The sequence below is a fragment of the Danio aesculapii genome, chromosome 20 (assembly GCF_903798145.1).
Source record: "Danio aesculapii chromosome 20, fDanAes4.1, whole genome shotgun sequence".
NCBI classification, from domain to species: domain Eukaryota; kingdom Metazoa; phylum Chordata; class Actinopteri; order Cypriniformes; family Danionidae; genus Danio; species Danio aesculapii.
The window spans coordinates 52,989,103-53,011,246 of record NC_079454.1 but is presented as its reverse complement, the minus strand read 5'-3'; the positions used below and the strand labels follow the sequence as shown (position 1 = coordinate 53,011,246).

General features: G+C 39.5%; 1 protein-coding gene across 2 annotated transcripts in view; it reads left to right on the top strand.

The window, feature by feature from the left end:
• Window positions 1–5,590: 5,590 nt before the first annotated feature.
• Window positions 5,591–22,144, top strand: part of naprt (nicotinate phosphoribosyltransferase) — a 31,392-nt gene continuing 14,838 nt past the window's right edge. For both annotated transcript variants that reach the window (XM_056445432.1, XM_056445431.1), the window contains exons 1-5: window positions 5,591–5,969; window positions 15,082–15,209; window positions 15,293–15,375; window positions 19,525–19,655; window positions 21,427–21,542. In XM_056445432.1, the coding sequence (XP_056301407.1) occupies window positions 5,735–5,969; window positions 15,082–15,209; window positions 15,293–15,375; window positions 19,525–19,655; window positions 21,427–21,542 (693 nt within the window). In that variant the 5' untranslated portion in view covers window positions 5,591–5,734. The remainder of the gene's footprint in view (window positions 5,970–15,081; window positions 15,210–15,292; window positions 15,376–19,524; window positions 19,656–21,426; window positions 21,543–22,144) is intronic.

Below are 22,144 nucleotides of genomic sequence, written 5' to 3'. Positions count from 1 at the left end.
GTAGCGGAGTGACATGTGCTCTTTTGGGTTCATCAAAGACCACTCGTGCTGCTGCGTTCTGAAGCAGCTGAAGAGGTTTGATAGAACTACCTGGTAGCCCGGCTAGCAGAGAGTTGCAATAGTCCAGTTTGGAGAGGACAAGAGCTTGAACAATGAGTTGAGCTGTATGTTCAGATAGGAAGGGTCGGACCTTTCTGATGTTGTAGAGTGCGAATCTGCAAGATCGGGCAGTTCTAGAAATGTGGTCAGAGAAGTTCAGTTGGTCATCAATCGTAACTCCAAGGCTTTTTACCATTTTGGATGCAGTGATGGTTGCTCCATCCATCTGGATTGAAAAGTTATGGTGAAGAGTCGGGTTGGCAGAAACTTCAAGCATTTCCGTTTTCGTGAGGTTAAGCTGGAGATGATGATCTTTCATCCAGAGTGAAATGTCTGACAGGCAGGCTGAAATGCGAGCTGGAACCGAGGGATCATCAGGGTGGAAAGAGAGGTATAGCTGGGTGTCATCAGCATAGCAGTGGTAGGAAAAACCATGTTTCTGGATGACTGTTCCTAAAGATGCCGTGTAGATAGAGAAGAGAAGTGGTCCAAGCACAGAGCCCTGAGGTACCCCAGTGTATAGATGCTGTAGGTTGGACACCTCTCCCCTCCACGACACCCTGAATGACCTGTCCGAGAGGTAGGAACTGAACCATTGAATAACAGTGCCTGTGACGCCCAGTGACTCAAGCGTAGATAGCAGGATCTGGTGGTTTACAGTGTCAAAAGCAGCTGATAAATCCAGCAAGATGAGGACAGATGATTTAGAGTCTGCTTTAGCCAGTCTGAGGTCCTCCACGACCGAGAGCAGAGCAGTCTCAGTTGAGTGGCCTTTCCTAAAGCCAGATTGCTTGTTGTCCATGAGGTTGTTTTGAGTAAGAAAGTCTAGGACTTGATTGAACACTACTTTCTCCAAAATCTTGGCCATGAATGGAAGCAGGGATACCGGTCGGTAGTTTTCAAGTAGCGTTTGATCCAGGTTGGGTTTCTTTAGCAGAGGGGTTACCCTAGCCTGCTTAAATGAAGTAGGGAATAGACCAGAGTCAAGAGATGTGTTAATTATGTGAGTCAGTGTTGGTATGACTGCAGGAGAAATGGCTTGCAGGAGATGAGAGGGAATGGGATCTAGCGGACAGGTGGTTGCATGGCTTGATAGCACGAGATTGGACACCTCAGACTCAGAGAGCTGGGAGAAAGAGGTGAGCGTGTGTGGTGTTGGTGGTGTATCTTGCGTGTTTGTTGTAGGTGCAGCAAATTGAGCACTGATTTTTGCAGTTTTGGTGCAAAAGAATGTAGCAAAGTCATCAGTAGTGAGTGTGGAGGATGCGGGTGGAGGAGGAGGGTGAAGGAGGGAGGAAAATGTTTTAAAAAGCAAGCGAGAATTGGTGGCACTGTTGACTTTCTGACGGAAGTATGTCTGCTTTGCAGAAGTAACCTCAGTCGAGAAAGAAGACAGAAGAGTTTGGTATGTTATGAGCTGTTCAGGATTTTTTGTTTTTCGCCAGCTTCTCTCAGCAGCCCGAAGTTTTGAGCGATGCTCACGGAGAACATCAGAGAGCCAGGGTGCAGGAGGACTGGCTCGGGTTGGTCTGGATGTCAGAGGGCATAGTCTGTCTAGACATGATGTTAGCGTGGAGCAGAGTGTATCAGTTGCACTGTTCGTATCAAGTGCAGAGAGTTTGGAAGATGGAGGAAGAGAGTTAGAAACAATGGTGGATAGCCTGTTGGGTGAGAGAGAGCGTAGGTTTCTGCGAAAGGCAACTAGAGTAGGAGTGTGTGGCGGCTCAGGAGTAATGTGGATGTTGAGAGAGAGAAGGAAATGATCCGATGTTTGTAGTGGAGTTACTAGTGTTTGGTCAGCGAGGCAATGTCGAGTGTAAATAAGGTCTAGTTGATTACCTGATTTGTGAGTAGCAGAGGTAGGTGCTCTTTTGAGGTCGAAAGATGCCAGCAGAGTCTGGAAGTCAGCAGCTATTTGACCATAAAACCACACACACGCGCATACCTGTTCCCTTGAGCCAAAATCCTTGATGCTAATAAATGCAACTAAATGGAGTGACTAGACTGGACCTCTGTTCTTACCGACAGCATCACTGGCTTCAAGCTAGCTACCAAAATTTCCCCTCCTAACTGCTTTTCACTTTACAAACTATATTGTAAATTAATCAAGTGAATATTTTCATATTACTCAATAATATTACGGTAATTAATTTAAAAACTGAATAATTATAAATTTACACACAACTGAACTGAACTTAAACACTGACAACTGAACTTACACTGTTTCAATTCACTCTAATCTGTGTGAAGCTGCCTTGACACAATCTACATAGTAAAATCGCTATACAAATAAAGGGGAATTGAACTGAATTTACACAAGTAAATAAACTGAAGTAATGATGGGCTAAAAGTCTGCAGAATTCTGCAAGTGCAGATTTCGTATGGGCCTACTAGTAAGGCAAGAAGAAAAAGACCCACTACTACTGTGTCGGTAATCAAATTAATTTCCCCCCCCCCATTCTTTTCTTTCTGTCTCCCTTCATACATGTGTGTTGGGTGAAGTTATACTTTGAAGAATAATATTGTACAATCTTGGTTAGTTTTTACACGTTACTTTTTAAGAAAGGTAATGTGAAAGTATATGACATGTTATTTGTGTGTGTGTGTGTGTGTGTTTTGTTTTTAAGATAGGCTTAAGATTGTAACAACAAAGTAACTTTATCAACACAATGTTCATGTATGGGGGCGGCATGGTGGCTCAGTGGTTAGCACTTTGGCCTCGCAGCAAGAAGGTCACTGGTTCGAGCCTCGACTGGGTCAGTTGGCATTTCAGTGTGATGTTTGCATGTTCTCCCCATGTTGGTGTGGGTTCGGGTGCTCCGGTTTCCCCCACAGTCCAAACACATGCGCTATAGGGGAATCGATGAACTAAATTGGCGGTAGTGTATGAGTGTGCGTCCTGGCGAATTTACTTTTTTATTTGGTTTTATTTATATGATTCCAGTTGAAGTCAAATATACTGTTTGGACAATTTATTTGGTTCCTTTCCTGAACTTCGAGCATCTCGGGAGCTCTGCAGTCTATGGAGGATGAGAGAGCTCCAGGATTTCATCTAAAATAGCGTAAGTTGTTCTGAAGATGAGTTTGGAAAGACATGAGGATGAGTGATTAATAACAAATTAAATGTTTGCGTGAACTAACCCTTTAAAACAAGGGTCACCAAACTTGTTCCAGGAGGGCCGGTGTCCTGCAGATTTTAGCTCCAACCCTAATCAAACACACCTGAACAAGCTAATCAAGGTCTTACTAGGTATTCTTGAAACAATCAAGCAGGTGTGTTGAGGCAAGTTGGAGCTAAACCCTGCAGGGACACCGGCCCTCCAGGACCGTGATTGGTGACCCCTGCTTTAAAAGATCGACCAGATATTGTGGAGCAAGATTATCATGCAAACTAAGTTCAAGTAAGGAATAAAACTCTGAAATCTATACATAACAGGTATAACTAACGACGAACTAATTCTGCAGGTATTGTAATATGTTAAGGGGTGATTTGGAAACACGTGCAATAATCAATACGTGAGAAAACAAAAAAGTGAAGCAATCCTTCCAGCAGCAGAAAAGGCTAACACGGGTCAAATACCTGTAATGTTTCCAAAATGAGAGAACGAGATCTTAAAGGGACAGTACATCCACAAATATAAATGACCTCTCTGTGTCTTTGCATACAAAAATGAATTCAAGAGTTCCCACTTAGATATGCTTGGCGTATAAAGCTGGTTTGGCATGCTGTCCCGGGAGAGAACCCTGAGCTCGGAGATCTTTGAGCCCAGGGCTCCCGCCCGGTCGATAAGCATATCAGGGGATCCGAGATCAGGTAGGTCTCGAGAGCTCCCCCTTTTGAAAAGGGGGGAAAGGAGGAGAGAAGGGGTGGAAGGGGGGATTCTTCCAAACGAAGATAAAACATTAGGGAGAAAATGATCCATTTATAGTAAACTAGGATCACTCTGATTGGATTATTACTGATTACAGATGAGTGGCCAGACGTGCTCAATCATATCACGTGCTCCTCTCGAAATTTGGTTTATGAAACTTCACTTAAAATCAGCCTTATACTTTAGCTAGGCAATAAAATGTCATTTCCCTTCTCATTTTTTTGTTCAAATCTCTAAATCTGTTTATTAATATGCAATTAATTCATATTCTAACATGCATACCACCATGTAAAATAACTACTACATTAATTTATAGTAAATAATAGTTTTCTGAGCCATAGTAAAGTGTATTATATTGTATTAGTTATAGTATTAGCGCTCTTTGTTTATGAATGCTGCAGCATAATATCGTAATAATTATAGTGAACTGAAAAACTGTGATACTGTATCATACATTATATTTTACTACAGTAAACTGAGGTGTATGTAGTATAATATACCTTATAGTTGTAGAAAACTACAGTATTAGGTAATTTGTTTATATTACTATAGTTGTTGTGTTAAATATTGTATCACCACAACATATTAATTCAAGTACTTTACTATAGTAGGGCTCAAAAACACTATAGTATTTATTAGAAAGTATTACTATAGTATGTTTATGTAGGTTTTAAAACACGATCACAAATATAACAGAATCAATGTTGTAATATAATTGAGGTGTCTCAATAAATATGAAGGGTTTTGGATTTTTACATATTAAAATTAGCCTGATGTTTCCCTGCTGAAAAATCCAGCTTAAACCAGCCTAGGCTGGTTTTAGCTGGTTGACCAGCCTGGTTTTAGAGGGGTTTTGGCCATTTCCAGGCTGGTTTCCAGCCATTTCCAGCCTGGTCTTAGCTGGTCAGGCTGGAATATGACCAGCTAAAACCATCTAAATCCAGCTTGACCATCTGGTTTAAGCTGGACATTGCTGGTTTTGTCTGGGCTCCCAGGCTGGCTGAGCTGGTTTTAGCTGGTCATCCCCCAGCCTGACCAGCTAGGACCAGGCTGGAAATGGCTGGAAACCAGCCTGGAAATGGCCAAAACCCCTCTAAAACCAGCCTAGGCTGGTTTAAGCTGGATTTTTCAGTAGGGTAAGTAACTCAAGTATAGTATGCTACAAAAACATAGTACCTCATGTGAGAATTAGGTTTCGTGATTTTACACATTTCGGGAACACTTCACAATAAAGTTGTATTAGTTCATGTTAATTCGCTAATTTACTAACAAACAATGAGCTATACAATCAGTAACGTGTTTATTCATATTAGCTAACGTCATAAAGCTGTTTATTGTTAGCTCATGTTAACTCACGGTGCATTATCTAATGTAAACAAGGATGAATTTGCATTTTAATAATGCATTAGTAAAGGTTGAACAATGATAATAAATTGTTGTACAAGTACTGTTTATAATTAGTTCATGTTAGCAATGAAGTAAATACAAGTGTCACCCAAATCTCACTGAACAGCAGCTGATATCACAGTGATAATATCAGCAGGGTCATAAAGTGTTAACCCCCCGTCGGTTTACAAACTGACTGAAGAATGAATGTATGAGGAGCGGGGCGGAGACTAAATACTAACAGGAACCATGCAACCGTGTAAAGGGTCACCCCAGCGGTTACACGTGAGCATGAGAGAGTTACCGGAGGAAAGTGCAGAGGGAACTCCAAAACCGCATGTCAGCACCAATAATAACCTGACCAACTGAACTCAAAAATGGCGTCAAGTGAAGGAAACGAAGCGGGCTCCGTACTTAACCGGGTGCCTCCGTTACTCACGGATCTGTACCAGTTCACCATGGCGTACGCGTACTGGCGCGCCGGCAGACACAACGAGCCCGCCGTGTTCGAGCTGTTCTTCCGGGACAACCCGTTCGGCGGAGGATTCTCACTGTTCGCGGGTCTGAGCGACTGTCTGATGTTCTTACAAAACTTCTCGTTCTCAGATGACGGTGAGTATGCGCACTGTGTAGGGTACTAGTGTCCATGACATGAATGCGTGTCAAAACTTAGTATGCTGGCCAAGTACATAGCATGTCTGAAAACCCATTGAACATTTAGACAGCATCCTGTGGCATATGTCTTAAAATCTAGTGTACTTACAAATTAGACAGCATTAGTTTCGCAAGCACGTCAACACTTAGTATTCTACCTAACTAGACAGCATCTTTTGGCGTTTGTCCTAAAGTCTAGTGAAATGACAACTTAATTAGACAGCACTTGTTGTGCAAGCACCTCAATACCTAGTACACTCCCTAACTAGACAGCATCTTTTGGCATGTCTTAAAACCTAGTGTACTTACAACCAAAGTAGACAGCATTAATTTAACCTACTGTACTATTAACCAAAGTAGAGTAGACAGCATGTTCTGGCATGTGTCTTAAAACATAAATAAATTACAACAAAGTTAAACATTAGTTGTGCAAGAACCTGAAATCCTAGTATAATCCCTAACTAGGCAGCAATAGTTGTTCACGCACCTCAAAGCTTGTATGCTATGCAAACTTACTAGACAGATTTAGTTGTGCAAACATCTCAATAGCAATAATGTTACCTAAACTTCTCTTTCTCAGATGATGGTGAGTATGCGCACTGTGAAGGCTATTAGTGTCCTAAACCTAGTGTGGTGCCTACTTAGAATGCATATAAAAACTTAGTATGCTGCCCAAGTACAAAGCCTGCCTAAAACCCAGGGGCCTATGGGAGTGATGTTCAAAACCTAAATAGACAGCGCCCTGTGGCATATGTCTTAAAATCTAGTGTACTTACAAATAAGACAGCATTAATTGCGCAAGCACATCAAGACATGGTATACTACCTAACTAGACAGCATTTTTTGGGCTTTGTCCTTAAGTCTAGTGAAATGACAACCTAATTTACCATTAGTTGTGCAAACATCTCAATACCTAGTACACTCCCTAACTAGACAGCATCGTTTGGCATGTCCTAAAACCTAGTGTACTCACAACTAAAGTAGACAGCATTAATTTAACCTACTGTACTATTAACCAAAGTAGAGTAGACAGCATGTTCTGGCATGTGTCTTAAAACATAAATAAATTACAACAAAGTTAAACATTAGTTGTGCAAGAACCTGAAATCCTAGTATAATCCCTAACTAGGCAGCAATAGTTGTTCACGCACCTCAAAGCTTGTATGCTATGCAAACTTACTAGACAGATTTAGTTGTGCAAACATCTCAATAGGCATTATGTTAGCTAAACTTTTCTTTCCCAGACAATAGTATGCATGCGCACTGTGTACTAGTGTCCTAAACCTAGTGTGGTGCCTACTTAGAATGCATTTCAAAACTTAGTATGCTGCCCAAGTACATGTCATGTCTGAAAACGCATTAAACATTTAGACAGCATCCTGTGGCATATGTCTTCTAGTGTACTTACAAAGTAGACAGCATTAGTTGCTCTATCACGCCAAGAAAATACCCAGACAGCATCTCTTGGGGTTTGGCTTAGTCTAGTGAAATGACAACCTAATTAGACAGCATTAGTTGTGCAAGTGCATCAATACGTAGTATCTTCCCTAATTAGACAACATCTTTTGGCATAACCTAAAACCTAGTGTACTTACAATCAAAGTAGACAGCATTAATTTAACCTACCGTACTATTAACCAAAGTAGAGTAGACAGTATCTTCTGGCATGTGTCTTAAAACATAAATAAATTACAACAAAGTTAAACATTAGTTGTGCAAGAACCTTAAATCCTAGTATAATCCCTAACTAGGCAGCAATAGTTGTTCAAGCACCTCAAGACCTTGTATGCTATACAAACTTACTAGACAGATTTAGTTGTGCAAACATCTCAATATCCAGTTTGCTACCTAAACTTAAACTTCTCTTTCTCAGATGATGCTAAGTATGCGCACTGTAGTGTACTAGTGTACCAAACCTAGTGTGGTGCCTACTTAGAATGCATCTCAAAACTTAGTATGTTGCCGAATTACATAGCAAATCTAAAACCGATTGAACCTACGTGAGTGAGGTTTAAAACCTAAATATGCTGCCTAACTAGACAGCATAAAAATCTAGTGTACTTACAACCAAAGTAGACAGCATTTGTTGCACAAGCACCTCAAGACTTGGTATACTACCTAACTAGACAGCATCTTTTGGCGTTTGTCCTAAAGTCTAGTGAAATGACAACCTAATTAGATAGCATTAGTTGTGCAAGTGCATCAATACGTAGTAAACTCCCTAACTAGACAGCATCTTTTGCCATGACTTAAAACCTAGTGTACTTACAATCAAAGTAGACAGCATTAATTTAAGCTACTGTACTATTAACCAAAGTAGAGTAGACAGCATCTTCTGGCATGTGTCTTAAAACATATAATCAAATATTAAATATTATTTGTGCAAGAAACTAGTATAATCCCTAACTAGGCAGCAATAGTTGTTTACGTACCTCAGACCTTGTATGCTATGCTAACTTACTAGACAGATTTAGTTGTGCAAACATCTCAAACGCCAGTTTGTTACCTAAAGTTCTCTTTCTCATATAACGGTGAGTATGCACACTGTGTACTAGTGTCCTAAACCTAGTGTGGTGTCTACTTAGAATGCATCTCAAAACTTAGTATGCTTCCCAAGTACATAGCATGCATGAAAACCCATTGAACCTATGGGAGTGAGGTTCAAAAATCTAAATATGCTGCCTAATTAGACAGCATCCTGTGGCATATGTCTTACAATCTAGTGTACTTACAAAATAGACAGCATTAGTTGTGCAGACACCTCAAAAACTAGTATACTACCTAACTAGACAGCATCTTTTCCCATATGGCTTAAAACCTAGTGTACGTAAAACCAAAGTAGACCAGCATTAGTTTCACAAGCACCTAAAGACCTAGTATACTACCTAACTAGACAGCATCTTTTGACATGTCTTAAATCATAGTATACTAACTACCTAGTTAGCCAGAGTTAATTGTGCAAGCATTTCAAGATTAAATACACTCCCTAGGTAGACATCTTTTGCCATGTGTCTTAAAACCTAATGTACTTACAACCAAAGTAGACAGCATTTATTGTGCAAGCACCTCAATACCCAATACACTCCCTAACTAGACAGCATCTTTTGGGTTTTGTACATAAGTCTAGTCAAATAACAACCTAATTAGACAGCATTAGTTGTGCAAGCGCTTCAATACCTAGTACAATACCCTAACTATAAAGCATCCTTTGGCATGTCTTAAAACCTAGTGTACTTAAAACCAAATAAGACAGCATCAAATTAACCTATCAAAGTAGATCGCATATTTTGGCATGTGTCTTAAAACACAGAAATTACAACTATGTTAAACAGTATTAGTTACGCAAGAAAGTTAAATCATACTATTATCCCTAAGTAGACATCAGTAGTTGTTCAAGTATCTCAATTTCTTGTATGCTATGCAATCTAACTAGACAGATTTCGTGGTTTAAACACCTGAAAACCCAGTGATACCTAAACTTCTCTTTCTCAGATGACAGTGAGTAAACGCACTATGTAGGCTACTAGTATAGTAGTATAAACCTAGTGTGGTGCCTGCTTAGAATGCATCTTAAAAGCTAGTATGCTGCCCAAGTACATATCATCTCTGAAAACCCATTGAACCTATGGGAGTGAGGTTTATAACCTTATTTTCCCTAACTAGACAGCATAGTTTGGCTTTTGTCGTAAAGCGTAGTCAAACGACAACCCTAGAAATAATTAATTGCAAGTACATAGCATGCATGAAAACCCATTGAACCTATGGGAGTGAGTTTCAAAACCTTAAAAATTTCCCTAACTAGACAGCATATTTTGGCTTATGTCTTAAAATGTAGTCAAATGACAACTCGATTAAAAAGAATTATTGTACATGCATTTCAAGAGCAAGTATATTCCCTAACTAGACAGGATCTTTTGGGATGCCTTAAAACCTAGTGTACTTACTACCTAATTAGCCAGAATTAATTGTGCAAGCATCTCAAGATCAAGTACATTCCCTGGATAGACAGCATCTTTCAGTAAATGTCTTAAAACCTAGTGTACTTACAACTAAAGAAGACAGCATTAAATGAACCTACTGTACTTTTAACCAATCGAGAGTAGACCACATCTTCTGGCATGCGTCTTAAAACATACAGAAATTACAACTAATTTATACAGCATTAGTTGTGAAAGAACCATAATCACTAACTAGACATCAATAGTTGTTCAAGCACCTCAAGAGTTGTGCAAACCCAGTGATACCTAAATGTCTTTTTCTCAAATGACGGTGAGCATGTGCACTGTATAGACTGCTAGTTTCTTAAACCTAGTGAGGTGCCTATTTGGAATGCATATCAGAAATTAGTATGCTGCCCAAGTAGGTTACATATCAACTCTGAAATCCCATTGAACCTTTGGGTGTGGGGCTCAAAACTTAAAAATGCTGCCTAACTAGACAGCGTCTTGTGGCAAATATCTTAAATGTAGTGTACTTAAAACCTAAGTAGACAGCATTTGTTGTGCAAGCGTCCAAAGACTATATACTCCCTAACTAGAGAGCATCTTTTGGCTTATATACTAAAGTTTAGTGAAATGACAGACTAATTGCACAATAACCTCAAGACCGTGTATACTCCCTAACTAGACAGCATCTTTTGGCTTCTGACCAAGAGTCTTGTGATATGACAAACTTAATAGACATTATTAAATGTGCAAGCAACTCCACTAGACTGCATCTTTTGTCTTAAAGTCTAGTCACATGACAACCTAATTAGACAGGACTTTACTACTTGTACTCTCCCTAATTAGACAACATCATTTGGCATGTCTAAAGACCTAGTATATTTACTAGCTAATTATTAGAATTAATTGCACAAGCTTCTCAAAATCTAGAATATTCTGTAAGCCAATATTTCGGCTTTTATCCTAAATTCTAGTGAAATTACAAGCTAATTAGATTAGTTGTGCAAGACTCTCAAGATCTAGTACACTCTTAACTAGATGGCATCTTTTGCCATATGTCTTAAAACCTAGTGGACTTTAAACCAAATCTGACAACATTAGTTGTAAATCTAGTGCACTCCCTTTTTTGGCATGCGTCTTAAAACTTACCGAATCCAAACTTTAGTTGCGCAAGAACCTTAAAACCTATTATTACCTAACTAGACAATAGTTGTTCAAGCATGCTAAGATGCTATGCAACCTTATTAGACAGTTTTAGTTTTAGGCAACAACCATCTCAATACCCATTATGATACCTAATCTTCTTTTTCTTAGAAATTCCCACTATATACCTGCGTCTTAAAATTAGTGAGGTGTCTACTTAGAATGAGACTTAGTATGGTGCCCAAGTATATAGCATGTGTGAAAATTTCTTGAGTTTTCAAGAGTAAGGTTCAAAACCTAAATATCCTCCCTAACTAGACATTATCGTTTGCATTATAAAATGTCTAGTCTAGTGAAATGATAACCTAATTAGAAGACTAAGTAGGCATCATCTTTTGTCATATGACTTAAAACCTAGTGTACTTACCAAAGTAGACAGCATTAGTTGCACAGATATATAGAGATCTAGTATATCCTCTAACTAGACAGCATCTTTTGGCCTATATCCTCAAGTCTAGTGAAATGACAGCCTAATCAGACATAATTAATTTTGTAAGCATCATAAGACCTAGTACACTCCCCAAGTAGACAGCACCTTTTGGCATGTGTCTTAAAGCCTAGTGTACTTGCAACCAAAGTAGACAGCATTTAGTTGCACAAGCACCTCAAAACCTACTGTAGCACACTCCCTAACTAGACAGCATCTTGTGGCATGTGTTTTAAAACCTTGTGTACTTGCAACCAATGTGTCTTAAAACCTAGTGTACTTGCAACCAAGTTAGACAGCATTAATTGCGCAAGTGCCTCAAACCTACTGTAGTACACTTCCTAAATAGATAGCATCTTTTGGCATGTGTCTTAACCTAGTGAACTTGCAACCAAAGTAGACAACATTAATAGTGCAAGTACTACATGACCTACGTTAGTACACTCCCTAACTAGACAGCATCTTTTGACATGTGTCTTAAAACCTAGTGTACTTGCAACCAAAGTAAACAGCATTAATTGCACAAGCACCTCAAGACCTACTACAGCACACTCCCTAACTAGACAGCATCTTTTGGCATAAGTCTTCAAATCTAGTCTACTTGGAACCAAAGTAGCCAGCATTAATTGCGCAAGCATCTCAAGACCTACTGTAGCATACTCCCTTACTAGACAGCATCTTGTGGCATGTGTCTTAAAACCTAGTGTACTTGCAACCAAAGTAGACAGCATTAATTGCGCAAACACCCCAACACCTACTGTAGTACACTCCCTAGCTAGACAGCATCTTTTGGCATGTGTCTTAAAACCTAGTGTACTTGCAACCAAAGTAGAGAGCATTAATAGTGCAAGTACTACAAGACCAACGTTAGTACACTACCTAACTAGACAGCATTTTTTGACATGTGTCTTAAAACCTAGTGTACTTGCAACCAAAGTAGGAAGCATCATTTTCGCAAGCACCTCAATACCAACTTTAGCACACTTCCTAACTAGACAGCATCTTTTAGCTTGTGTCTTAAAATCTAGTGTACTTGTAACCAAAGTAGACAGAATTAACTGCACAAGCACCTCAAGACCTACAGTAGTACACTCCCTAACTAGACAATAACTTTTGGCATGTGTCTTAAAACCTAGTGTACTTGCAACCAATGTAGACAGCATTAATTTCGCAAGCACCTCAATACCTACTTTAGCACACTCCCTAACTAGACTGCATCTTTTAGCTTGTGTCTTAAAACCTAGTGTACTTGCAACCAAAGTAGACAGAATTATTTGCACAAGCACCTCAAGACCTACTGTTGTACACTCCCTAACTAGACAACAACTTTTGGCATGTGTCTTAAAACCTAGTGTACTTGCAACCAAATTAGACAGCATTAAATTTTCCAAGCATCCCAAGACCTACTGTAGTACACTCCCTAAGTAGACAGCATTTTCTGGCATGTGTCTTAAAACCTAGTGTACTTGTAACCAAAGTAGACAGCATTAATTGTGCAAACACCCCAAGACCTACTGTAGTACACTCCCTAAAAAGACATCATCTTTTGGCATGTGTCTTAAAACCAAGTGTACTTGCAACCAAAGTAGACAGCATTAATCCCGCAAGCATCTCAAGACCTAGTTTAGCACACTTCCTAACTAGACAGCATCTTTTGGCATATGTCTTAAAACCAAGTGTACTTGCAACCAAAGTAGACAGCATTAATTTCCCAAGCACTTCAAGACCTACTGTAGCACACTCCCTAACTAGACAGCATCTTGTGGCATGTGTTTTAAAACCTTGTGTACTTGCAACCAATGCGTCTTAAAACCTAGTGTACAGTACTTGGAACCAAAGTAGACTGCATTGATTGTGCAAGCACCTTAGGACCTACTGTAGTACACTCCCGAACTAGACAGCATCTTTTGGCATGTGTCTTAACCTAGTGTACTTTCAACCAAAGTAGACAAGTACTACATGACCTACATAAGTACATTTCCTAACTAGACAGCATCTTGTGGTATGTGTTTTAAAACCTTGTGTACTTGCAAACAATGTGTCTTAAAACCTAGTGTACCTGCAACCAAAGTAGATAGCATCAATTTCGCAAGCACCTCAATACCTACTTTAGCACATTCCCTAACTAGACAGCATCTTTTGGCATGAGTCTTAATATCTAGTCTACTTGCAACCAAAGTAGACAGCATTAATTGCGCAAGCATCTCAAGACCTACTGTAGCACACTCCCTAACTAGACAGCATCTTCTGGCATGCGTCTCAAAACCAAGTGTACTTGCAAACAAAGTAAACAGCATTAATTGCACAAGCGCCCCAAGACCTACAGTAGTACACTCCCTAACCAGACACCACCTTTTGGCATGTGTCTTAAAACCTTGTGTACTTGCAACCAAAGTAGTCAGCATTAATTGCGCAAGCACCTCAAGACCTACAGTAGTAAACTTCCTAACTAGACAACAACATTTAGCATGCGTCTTAAAACCTAGTGTACTTGCAACCAAAGTAGACAGCATTAATTGCGCAAGCACCTCAAGACCTACTGTAGTACACTCCCTAAATAGACATCATCTTTTGGCATGTGTCTTAACCTAGTGTACTTGCAACCAATGTAGACAACATTAATACTGCAAGTACTACATGACCTACGTTAGTACACTCCCTAATTATACAGCATCTTTTGACACGTGTCTTAAAACAGTGTACTTGCAACCAATGTAGACAGCATCAATTTCACAAGCACCTCAATTCCTACTTTAGCACACTCTCTAACTAGACAGCATCTTTTAGCTTGTGTCTTAAAACCAAGTGTACTTGCAACCAAAGTAGACAGCATTAATTTCACAAGCACCTCAATACTTACTTTAGCACACTCCCTAACTAGACAGCATCTTTTAGCTTGTGTCTTAAAACCAAGTGTACTTGCAACCAAAGTAGACAGCATTAATTTCACAAGCACCTCAATACTTACTTTAGCACACTCCCTAACTAGACAGCATCTTTTAGCTTGTGTCTTAAAACCAAGTGTACTTGCAACCAAAGTAGACAGCATTAATTTCACAAGCACCTCAATACTTACTTTAGCACACTCCCTAACTAGACAGCATCTTTTAGCTTGTGTCTTAAAACCAAGTGCACTTGCAACCAAAGTAGACAGCATTAATTGCGCAAGTATCTCAAGACCTAGTGTAGCACACTTCCTAACTAGACAGCATATTTTGGCATGTGCCTTAAAGCCTAGTGCACTTACAACTGACACACTGGCATTAGTAGCTCCACCCTCTTCTGAAAAAGAGCACAATCTCATTTGAATTTAAAGCGACAGTCACCAAAACGCCACAATCAGGGTCAAAGCCTGAAAGGGTCAGTTTCAGAGACATATAAAACATTATCTGTGTGGTATTTTGAGATGAAACGTCTCACACACACACACACTTTTTTTACATCTTGTAAAAAGGGGCATAATTGATAAGTGTGTGTGTGTGTGTGTGTGTTTCAGATGTGCAGTATTTGCGCTCAGTTCTCCCAGCGGACACGGATGCTGGATTTTTCTCCTATCTGAAGGAGCTGGACTGTTCGTGTGTGTCTGTGTCTGCAGTACCCGAGGGTTCCGTGGTCTTCGCTCGAGTACGTCGGCACTTCAGAAATCTCTGTAATCTGATTTACTGTGGCCTTCACAGATTCACCGATTCTCTGCTTCATCTGTTCAGGTTCCTCTGCTGGAAGTGTCTGGACCGCTGGCTGTAGTTCAGCTGCTGGAGACTAGCCTGCTCTGTCTGGTTAACTACGCCAGGTGAATATATCAGCTGAGAAAACAAAACAAAACCCATTCGGTTAAATCATTTTTGGAAACACTTTAAAATAACGGTCCATTAGGTCAGGGGTTTTCAACCTTTTAAGACGCACGTAATTTGCAGATGATCCCTAAAACTGCGTGCGTGAATGTCCGGCTAATATCAAACCTAAAACCAACTTTACTAAGCTAGGAGATGATTGGTTTTCTAAAGTGTTTCACGCTCAAGGGCTTGTGCAGCTTCACGAAGCACCTGAGGAACTGACTTCACCTTGTTTACTTCTTCACCAAATAGTCCTTGCTGCAGCCGTGACGACAAAATCTAATACCCGCCTTGCAGCAGCGGCCGCCGTATGTGGGCGTGGCCAGGCCCGAATGCATTTTCAATTTCACATCTGCTTTCATATGTCGCGATGTATTAAATGAAAATGGATTCTCATTGCACTCACGTGTCTTGGAAAATGCTAACTGAAATACAGAATTACATTGCCACTTAACATATTGCATTATCATTTTGTGTATTACATTTCTAAATGAATTTTGCTACACACATCCCTCTGTGTTATGCTGGAAATGTAATCCTGCGTTTCCTAGACGTGAGTGTAAATGCATTTCGGACAAATAACATTTAAGTGATCATTTTGCTACAGTTTCTGCTCGTGCTTTATACACATTAAATTCAGTTTGTGTATTGCATTTTCAATTTAATTTTGCAGCTTATAAAACATTAAAATGTGGACACATATTAAAACCGTGTTTGATATGAGAAATGCAAGCGATGGGATTTAATTTTCATTTTCATTCTGCACCAAATATTGCACGTGTCTTGGAAAATGCAAATTGAAATACAGAAATACAGTGCCATTTAACATATTGCATTGCCATTTTGCATATTACATTTCGAAATGAATTATGCTACTCATAAGTAGGCCCACACGGAATCGCGCAGATTTTCACAGAATTCCGCAGATTTTTCGCAGATTTCTACAGAATTCCACAGATTTTCCACAGATCTCCACAAAATTCCGCAGATTTTTTGCAGATTTCCACAGAATTCCGCAGATTTTCCACAGAATTCTGCAGATTTTCCTCAGATTTCCACAGAATTCTGCAGATTTTCCACAGAATTCTGCAGATTTTCCACAGAATTCTGCAGATTTTCCTCAGATTTCCACAGAATTCTGCAGATTTTCCTCAGATTTCCACAGAATTCTGCAGATTTTCCTCAGATTTCCACAGAATTCCGCAGATTTTCCACAGATCTCCACAAAATTCCGCAGATTTTTCGCAGATTTCCACAGAATTCCGCAGATTTTCCACAGAATTCTGCAGATTTTCCTCAGATTTCCACAGAATTCTGCAGATTTTCCTCAGATTTCCACAGAATTCCGCAGATTTTCCACAGATCTCCACAGAATTCTGCAGATTTCCACAGAATTCCACAGATTTTCCACAGATCTCCACAGAATTCTGCAGATTTTCCTCAGATTTCCACAGAATTCTGCAGATTTTCCTCAGATTTCCACAAAATTCCGCAGATTTTTCGCAGATTTCCACAGAATTCCGCAGATTTTCCACAGAATTCTGCAGATTTTCCTCAGATTTCCACAGAATTCTGCAGATTTTCCTCAGATTTCCTCACAAGTTAAAAAGAGATTGTTTTTTATTTCATATATTAAGTTTTTAGTTATGATACTCCCAAAATAATTCCGCAGATTTTTACGAAAATTCTCTGCAAAAATGGCAAAAAACATCCGCAGATTCCGTCTGGCCCTACTCATATGCTTCCATACCTGACACGACTAACCGTAACTCATCTTCCACTGTCAATAAGCGTGAGCCATACTTGCTTTTGATGTACATACATACAGAAAATGCTGCTTCACAAAGCCAAGATCGCAGAGCCCTGACGGTGTGGTTGAGTCAAACATTGAGTATGTTTACATGGGCAACAATACTTTAATACAATTTTAATATGATTAAGACAATACTCTGATTAAGAGTCACCATGTAAACAGTGATTTTTGATGACCTTAATCTGACTAAAGTCATAACTGAACTAAACAGAAATGGAATTAAGACATGTGGAGTATGCAGATATTAGTGGCATTACTGAAGTAAACACCGCGATCAAACTATTACTGTCATGGAGGACTTTTCGCCGTATTTTCCGTCAGTAAAGGACCACACACACACACACATCGTGCAATGCGGAAGTTTTTTCATTTCCATTTGGTGTGCGTTATTAAATTCCATAATACTCTCACCAGTCCTTACTCCTTATTTGCGTCTAATACCCCAGTTTGTCACAGGGGCATGAATGAAATGTTCATAAGTGAATGTGAAACTGCCGAACTGCAGTTAAAGTCAGCCAAAATTACAGGAAACTCAGCAGGAAACGTGGATAGCCTGGTGACACAACATTCAAAAAGCACTTCACGTAAACGCCTTAATTCTATTATTGTCTATTAAGGCAAATAACTAGATTACAGATGTCCATGTAAGCATAGTCAGTAGTGTCTTCGAAGTAAGTGAAAGATCCAGGAGGGCATTCTGCTGATTTGATTCAGAAGGGCTTTGTCAGATTTTTGTCAGACGGCTCACCGGTTTGACTTTCATTCACCGTCATTCATTTTAAAAAGCACCTGGTCCATTTTGGCCCAATCCCAATTCTATTTTTGTACCCCTAGCCCTTCTCTTTGCCCCTTAAAACCGAGTGTGAAGGGGAAGGGCTTCAAAATTTACTCCCAAGAATTGGGACAGCACGACAACACCTACACGCATCATCATATGTCATCACGAGCTCTTCATATGAGATCAGACGATGGCGACTGCTGTTATTCCAGTTGTGCTATTTTCCGGTATTTATCTTCAGGAAATCACTGAAGGCATATATCCTGTTATCGTAATGATCTAATGTGGCAATAAGATCATAACTGTACTGTGTATTTACACTGTGGCCATATTCATCTATGTAGACACATGAAAACAACATTAACATTATAGCAGACACTGTAAACAGCTCATTCCCAGCCATTAGACATTACTGACAGGGTATTCGAGTGTCATCGAGTGTCAGAATGTTGTGGGACTGCTGTACAGGAGTTATTATTATTGATTATAGATCGCCAAATTTAGCGGTTTTTATTTTAGCGTTTTTTTTTTTAAAGCATGACGGTAAAACATGAACGCGGTTATGAATATATTAAAACTTGAGCTTGTTTGTTGTAAAAATACACAATAATGACAAAAATAATGACAAAAATACCTTACCTCTGGGTGCTGCTATGCTGCCGTTGTGGCTGGTGTATTCTGGGAAGTTTTCTTAACCCTTGTTTTCAAGTGTGGTCTTGAAAAATCTTTGTTCGAAGGGCTATTCACCCCTTCCCCTTAGCCCTACGCCTTCAAGCTAAAGACAATTGGGACACCCTTACCCCTTCACGTGAACGTGCAAAACGAGGGGTAGGGCTAAGGGGGAGAATTGGGATTGGGCCTAAATTTGTAAATATTTTACTCGATCGCATTAACTCTACAGGTGCCTGATAGTCAGATGTGGAGCTAACGTTAATCAGAATTACTCTAGTGAACACATAAAAATTGCCTCAAATTCTCGCCCCTTAATAGATGCTGGTGCCCCACAGGTTGAAATCGCCTGCATTAGGTAATGCTATAGTTTTTTGTTTTTTTTTTCAGGGTTTTCACCTTTATTTGAGAGGAAAGTAGAGAGTATTGACAGGAAAGTAGAGAGAGAGGGGAAGGATCGGCATAGGACCGCGTGGCGGAATTGAACTCGGGTCGCCGTGAGCACCGGAGTGCATGTGTCGATGCACTAACCACTACACCACTGGCACCGACAAGCATTAGTTAATGTTGAACTATGATAAATAAATGCTTAATAAGATTATTGATAGTTAATGTTAGTAAATATATGAACTAATGAACCATTATTCTGAAGTGTTCCCAAAAAAACTAATAAATTAAGTTAATTCCTTCATGTTGTCTCAACACAAATCAATTGTGTGGAACCCAGCATGTTTTTGACAGTGTAGCTGCTTTTATAACTTGAAAAGAGCAGCGTGTTTTTCCTGAGAAATACTTCAGATTTAAATGCAAGTGAATGTTTAACAAATAAACTCTCTCTCCTCTCAGTCTGGTGTGTAGCAATGCTGCTCGTTTCCGTTTGGCTGCAGGTCCGAGACGCAGATTAATGGAGATGGGTTTGAGAAGAGCTCAGGGTCCAGACGGAGGCCTCACCGCCTCCAGATACACATACATCGGCGGTGAGAGACACAAAAACACACTTAAAGGCACAGTGTGTACTTTTCTCCACTAGAGGGCGCATATTGACAATAAACAAAGGATTCGAGGACAATGGGAGGGTTAAGGAAGCTTTTTGTGGGTCCTCAAATAAAGATAGGGGGATACTTAAAGGCACAGTGTGACATTTTCACCACTAGAGGGCACATTCACAATAAACAGAGGATTCAAGGACAATGGAGGAGTTAAGGAAGGTTTTTGTGGGTCCTTAAATAAGGATAATGGAGATTAATAGAGATGGGTTTGAGAAGAGCTCAGGGTCCAGACGGAGGCCTCGCCGCCTCCAGATACACATACATCGCGGTGAGAGACACAAAAACGCACTTAAATGCACAGTGTGTCACCACTAGAGGGCGCATATTCACAATAAACAAAGGATTCTAGAATAACGGGAGGGTTAAGGTAGCTTTTTGTGGGTCCTTAAATAAGGATTGGGGATACTTAGGGCACAGTATGTCATTTTCTTCAATAGAGGGCGCATATTCACAATAAACAAAGGATTCTAGAACAATGGGGGGGGGGGTTGGGGGGGGTTAATGTAGCTTTTTTGTTTCCTTACATAAGGATAGGGGATACTTAAAAGCACAGTGTGTACTTTTCTCCACTAGAGGGCGCATATTCACGATAAACAAAGGATTTTAGAACAACGGGGGGGGGGTTAATGTAGCTTTTTTGGTTTCTTAAATAAAGATGGGAGACACTTAAAGGTACAGTATATCATTTTCTCCACTAGACGGCATGTATTCACGATGAATAAGGGGTCTAGGACAGCACGAGGGTTAAGGTAGCTTTTGGTTCCTTGATTAAGGATCAGAGCATACTTAAATGCACAGTGTGTATTTATCGCCACTAGAGGGCATGTGTTCACAACAAACAAAGGATTCTAGGTCAAGGAGAGGGTTAAGGTTGCTTTTTTGGTTCCTTAATTAAGCACGGGGGATACATAAAGGCACAGTGTGTAATTTTTACCACTAGAGGGCGCATATTCACAATAAACAAAGGATTCTAGGACAACGGGAGGGTTAAGGTAGCTTTTTTTGGTTCCTTAAGGATAGGGGTATACTTAAAGGCACAGTATGTCCCTTTCACCACTAGAGGGGGCATATTCACAATAAACAAAGGATTCTAGCAGGAGGGTTAAAGTAGCTTTTTTTGGTTCCTTAAGAATAGGGAGATACTTTAAGGCACAGTATGTCCTTTTCACCACTAGAGGTCATGTATTCACAAAAAACAAAGGATTTTAGGACAACGGGAGGCTTAAGGTAGCTTTTTTTGGTTCTTTAAATAAGGACAGAGGATACTTAAACTGTGATGTAATTTTCTCCACAAGAGGGCGCTTATTCACAATAAACAAAGGATTCTAAGAGAACGGGAGGGTTAAAGTAGCTTTATTGGTTCCTTAATTAAAGATAGGGGGATACTTAAAGGCACAGTGTGTAATTTTCTCCACAAGATGGCGCTTATTCACAATAAACAAAGACATATTTTGATGACTGCGTGCGGAATCACGGGAGTTGTGGTCTTCAGTTCAAAGGCTTAACTAGGTTAATTAGCAAGTCATTGGACAACTATGGTTTGTTCCAAACAAAAATAAATAAGACTTTTTTACAAAGGAAAAACATTATAGAACATTATAAACATTTCACAGGATGTCGAATAATGTAGTCTGCATCTGTATTTGTGTAGCTCTTTTGGTTTTTAAACAGTTTGATTTGCTTCTGTTTGTTTGTGCAGGTTTTGATTTGACCAGTAATGCTCTCGCCGGCCGTCTGTATGGCATTCCTGTGGCGGGAACCATGGCACACTCTTATGTCACTTCCTTTTCCTCTCTGGAGGAGGTGTGGCCACAGGTAGATATTTCACTTTGAATTTACTGCTGTATTTCAATGGTATGTTTTGTTTGTGGTCAATATGTATCAGATTTGTTTAAATATATACAGCTAAAGGCAAAATTATTCAGCCTTCTGTGATTTATTTATTTATTTTTTTTCCCAATATTTCCCAGATGCTGTTTAACAGATTCAGGAATTTTTCACAGTATTTTCTATAATATTTTTTCTTCTAGAGAAAGTCTTATTTGTTTTATTTCGGCTAGAATAAAAGCAGTTTTTAATTGTTTTAAACCCATTTTAAGATCAATATTATTAGCCCACTTAATCAATATTTGTTTTGGATTGTCTCTAGAACAAACCACTGTTATACAATGACTTGCTTAATTACCCTAACTTTACCCTAATTAACCTAGTTAAGCCTTTAAATGTCACTTTAAGCTAAATACTAGTATCTTGACGAATATCTAATCAAATATAATGTGCTGTAAAATAACTGTTAATAAATGTAAAATAAATTATTTTAAATTTGGTGAATACCTTTTGAGATGTGCTTTATTTCTGTGATGCAAAGCTGAATTTCTAAAAGCTGAATGATTTGGGACACTACTTCTATTTTTAAA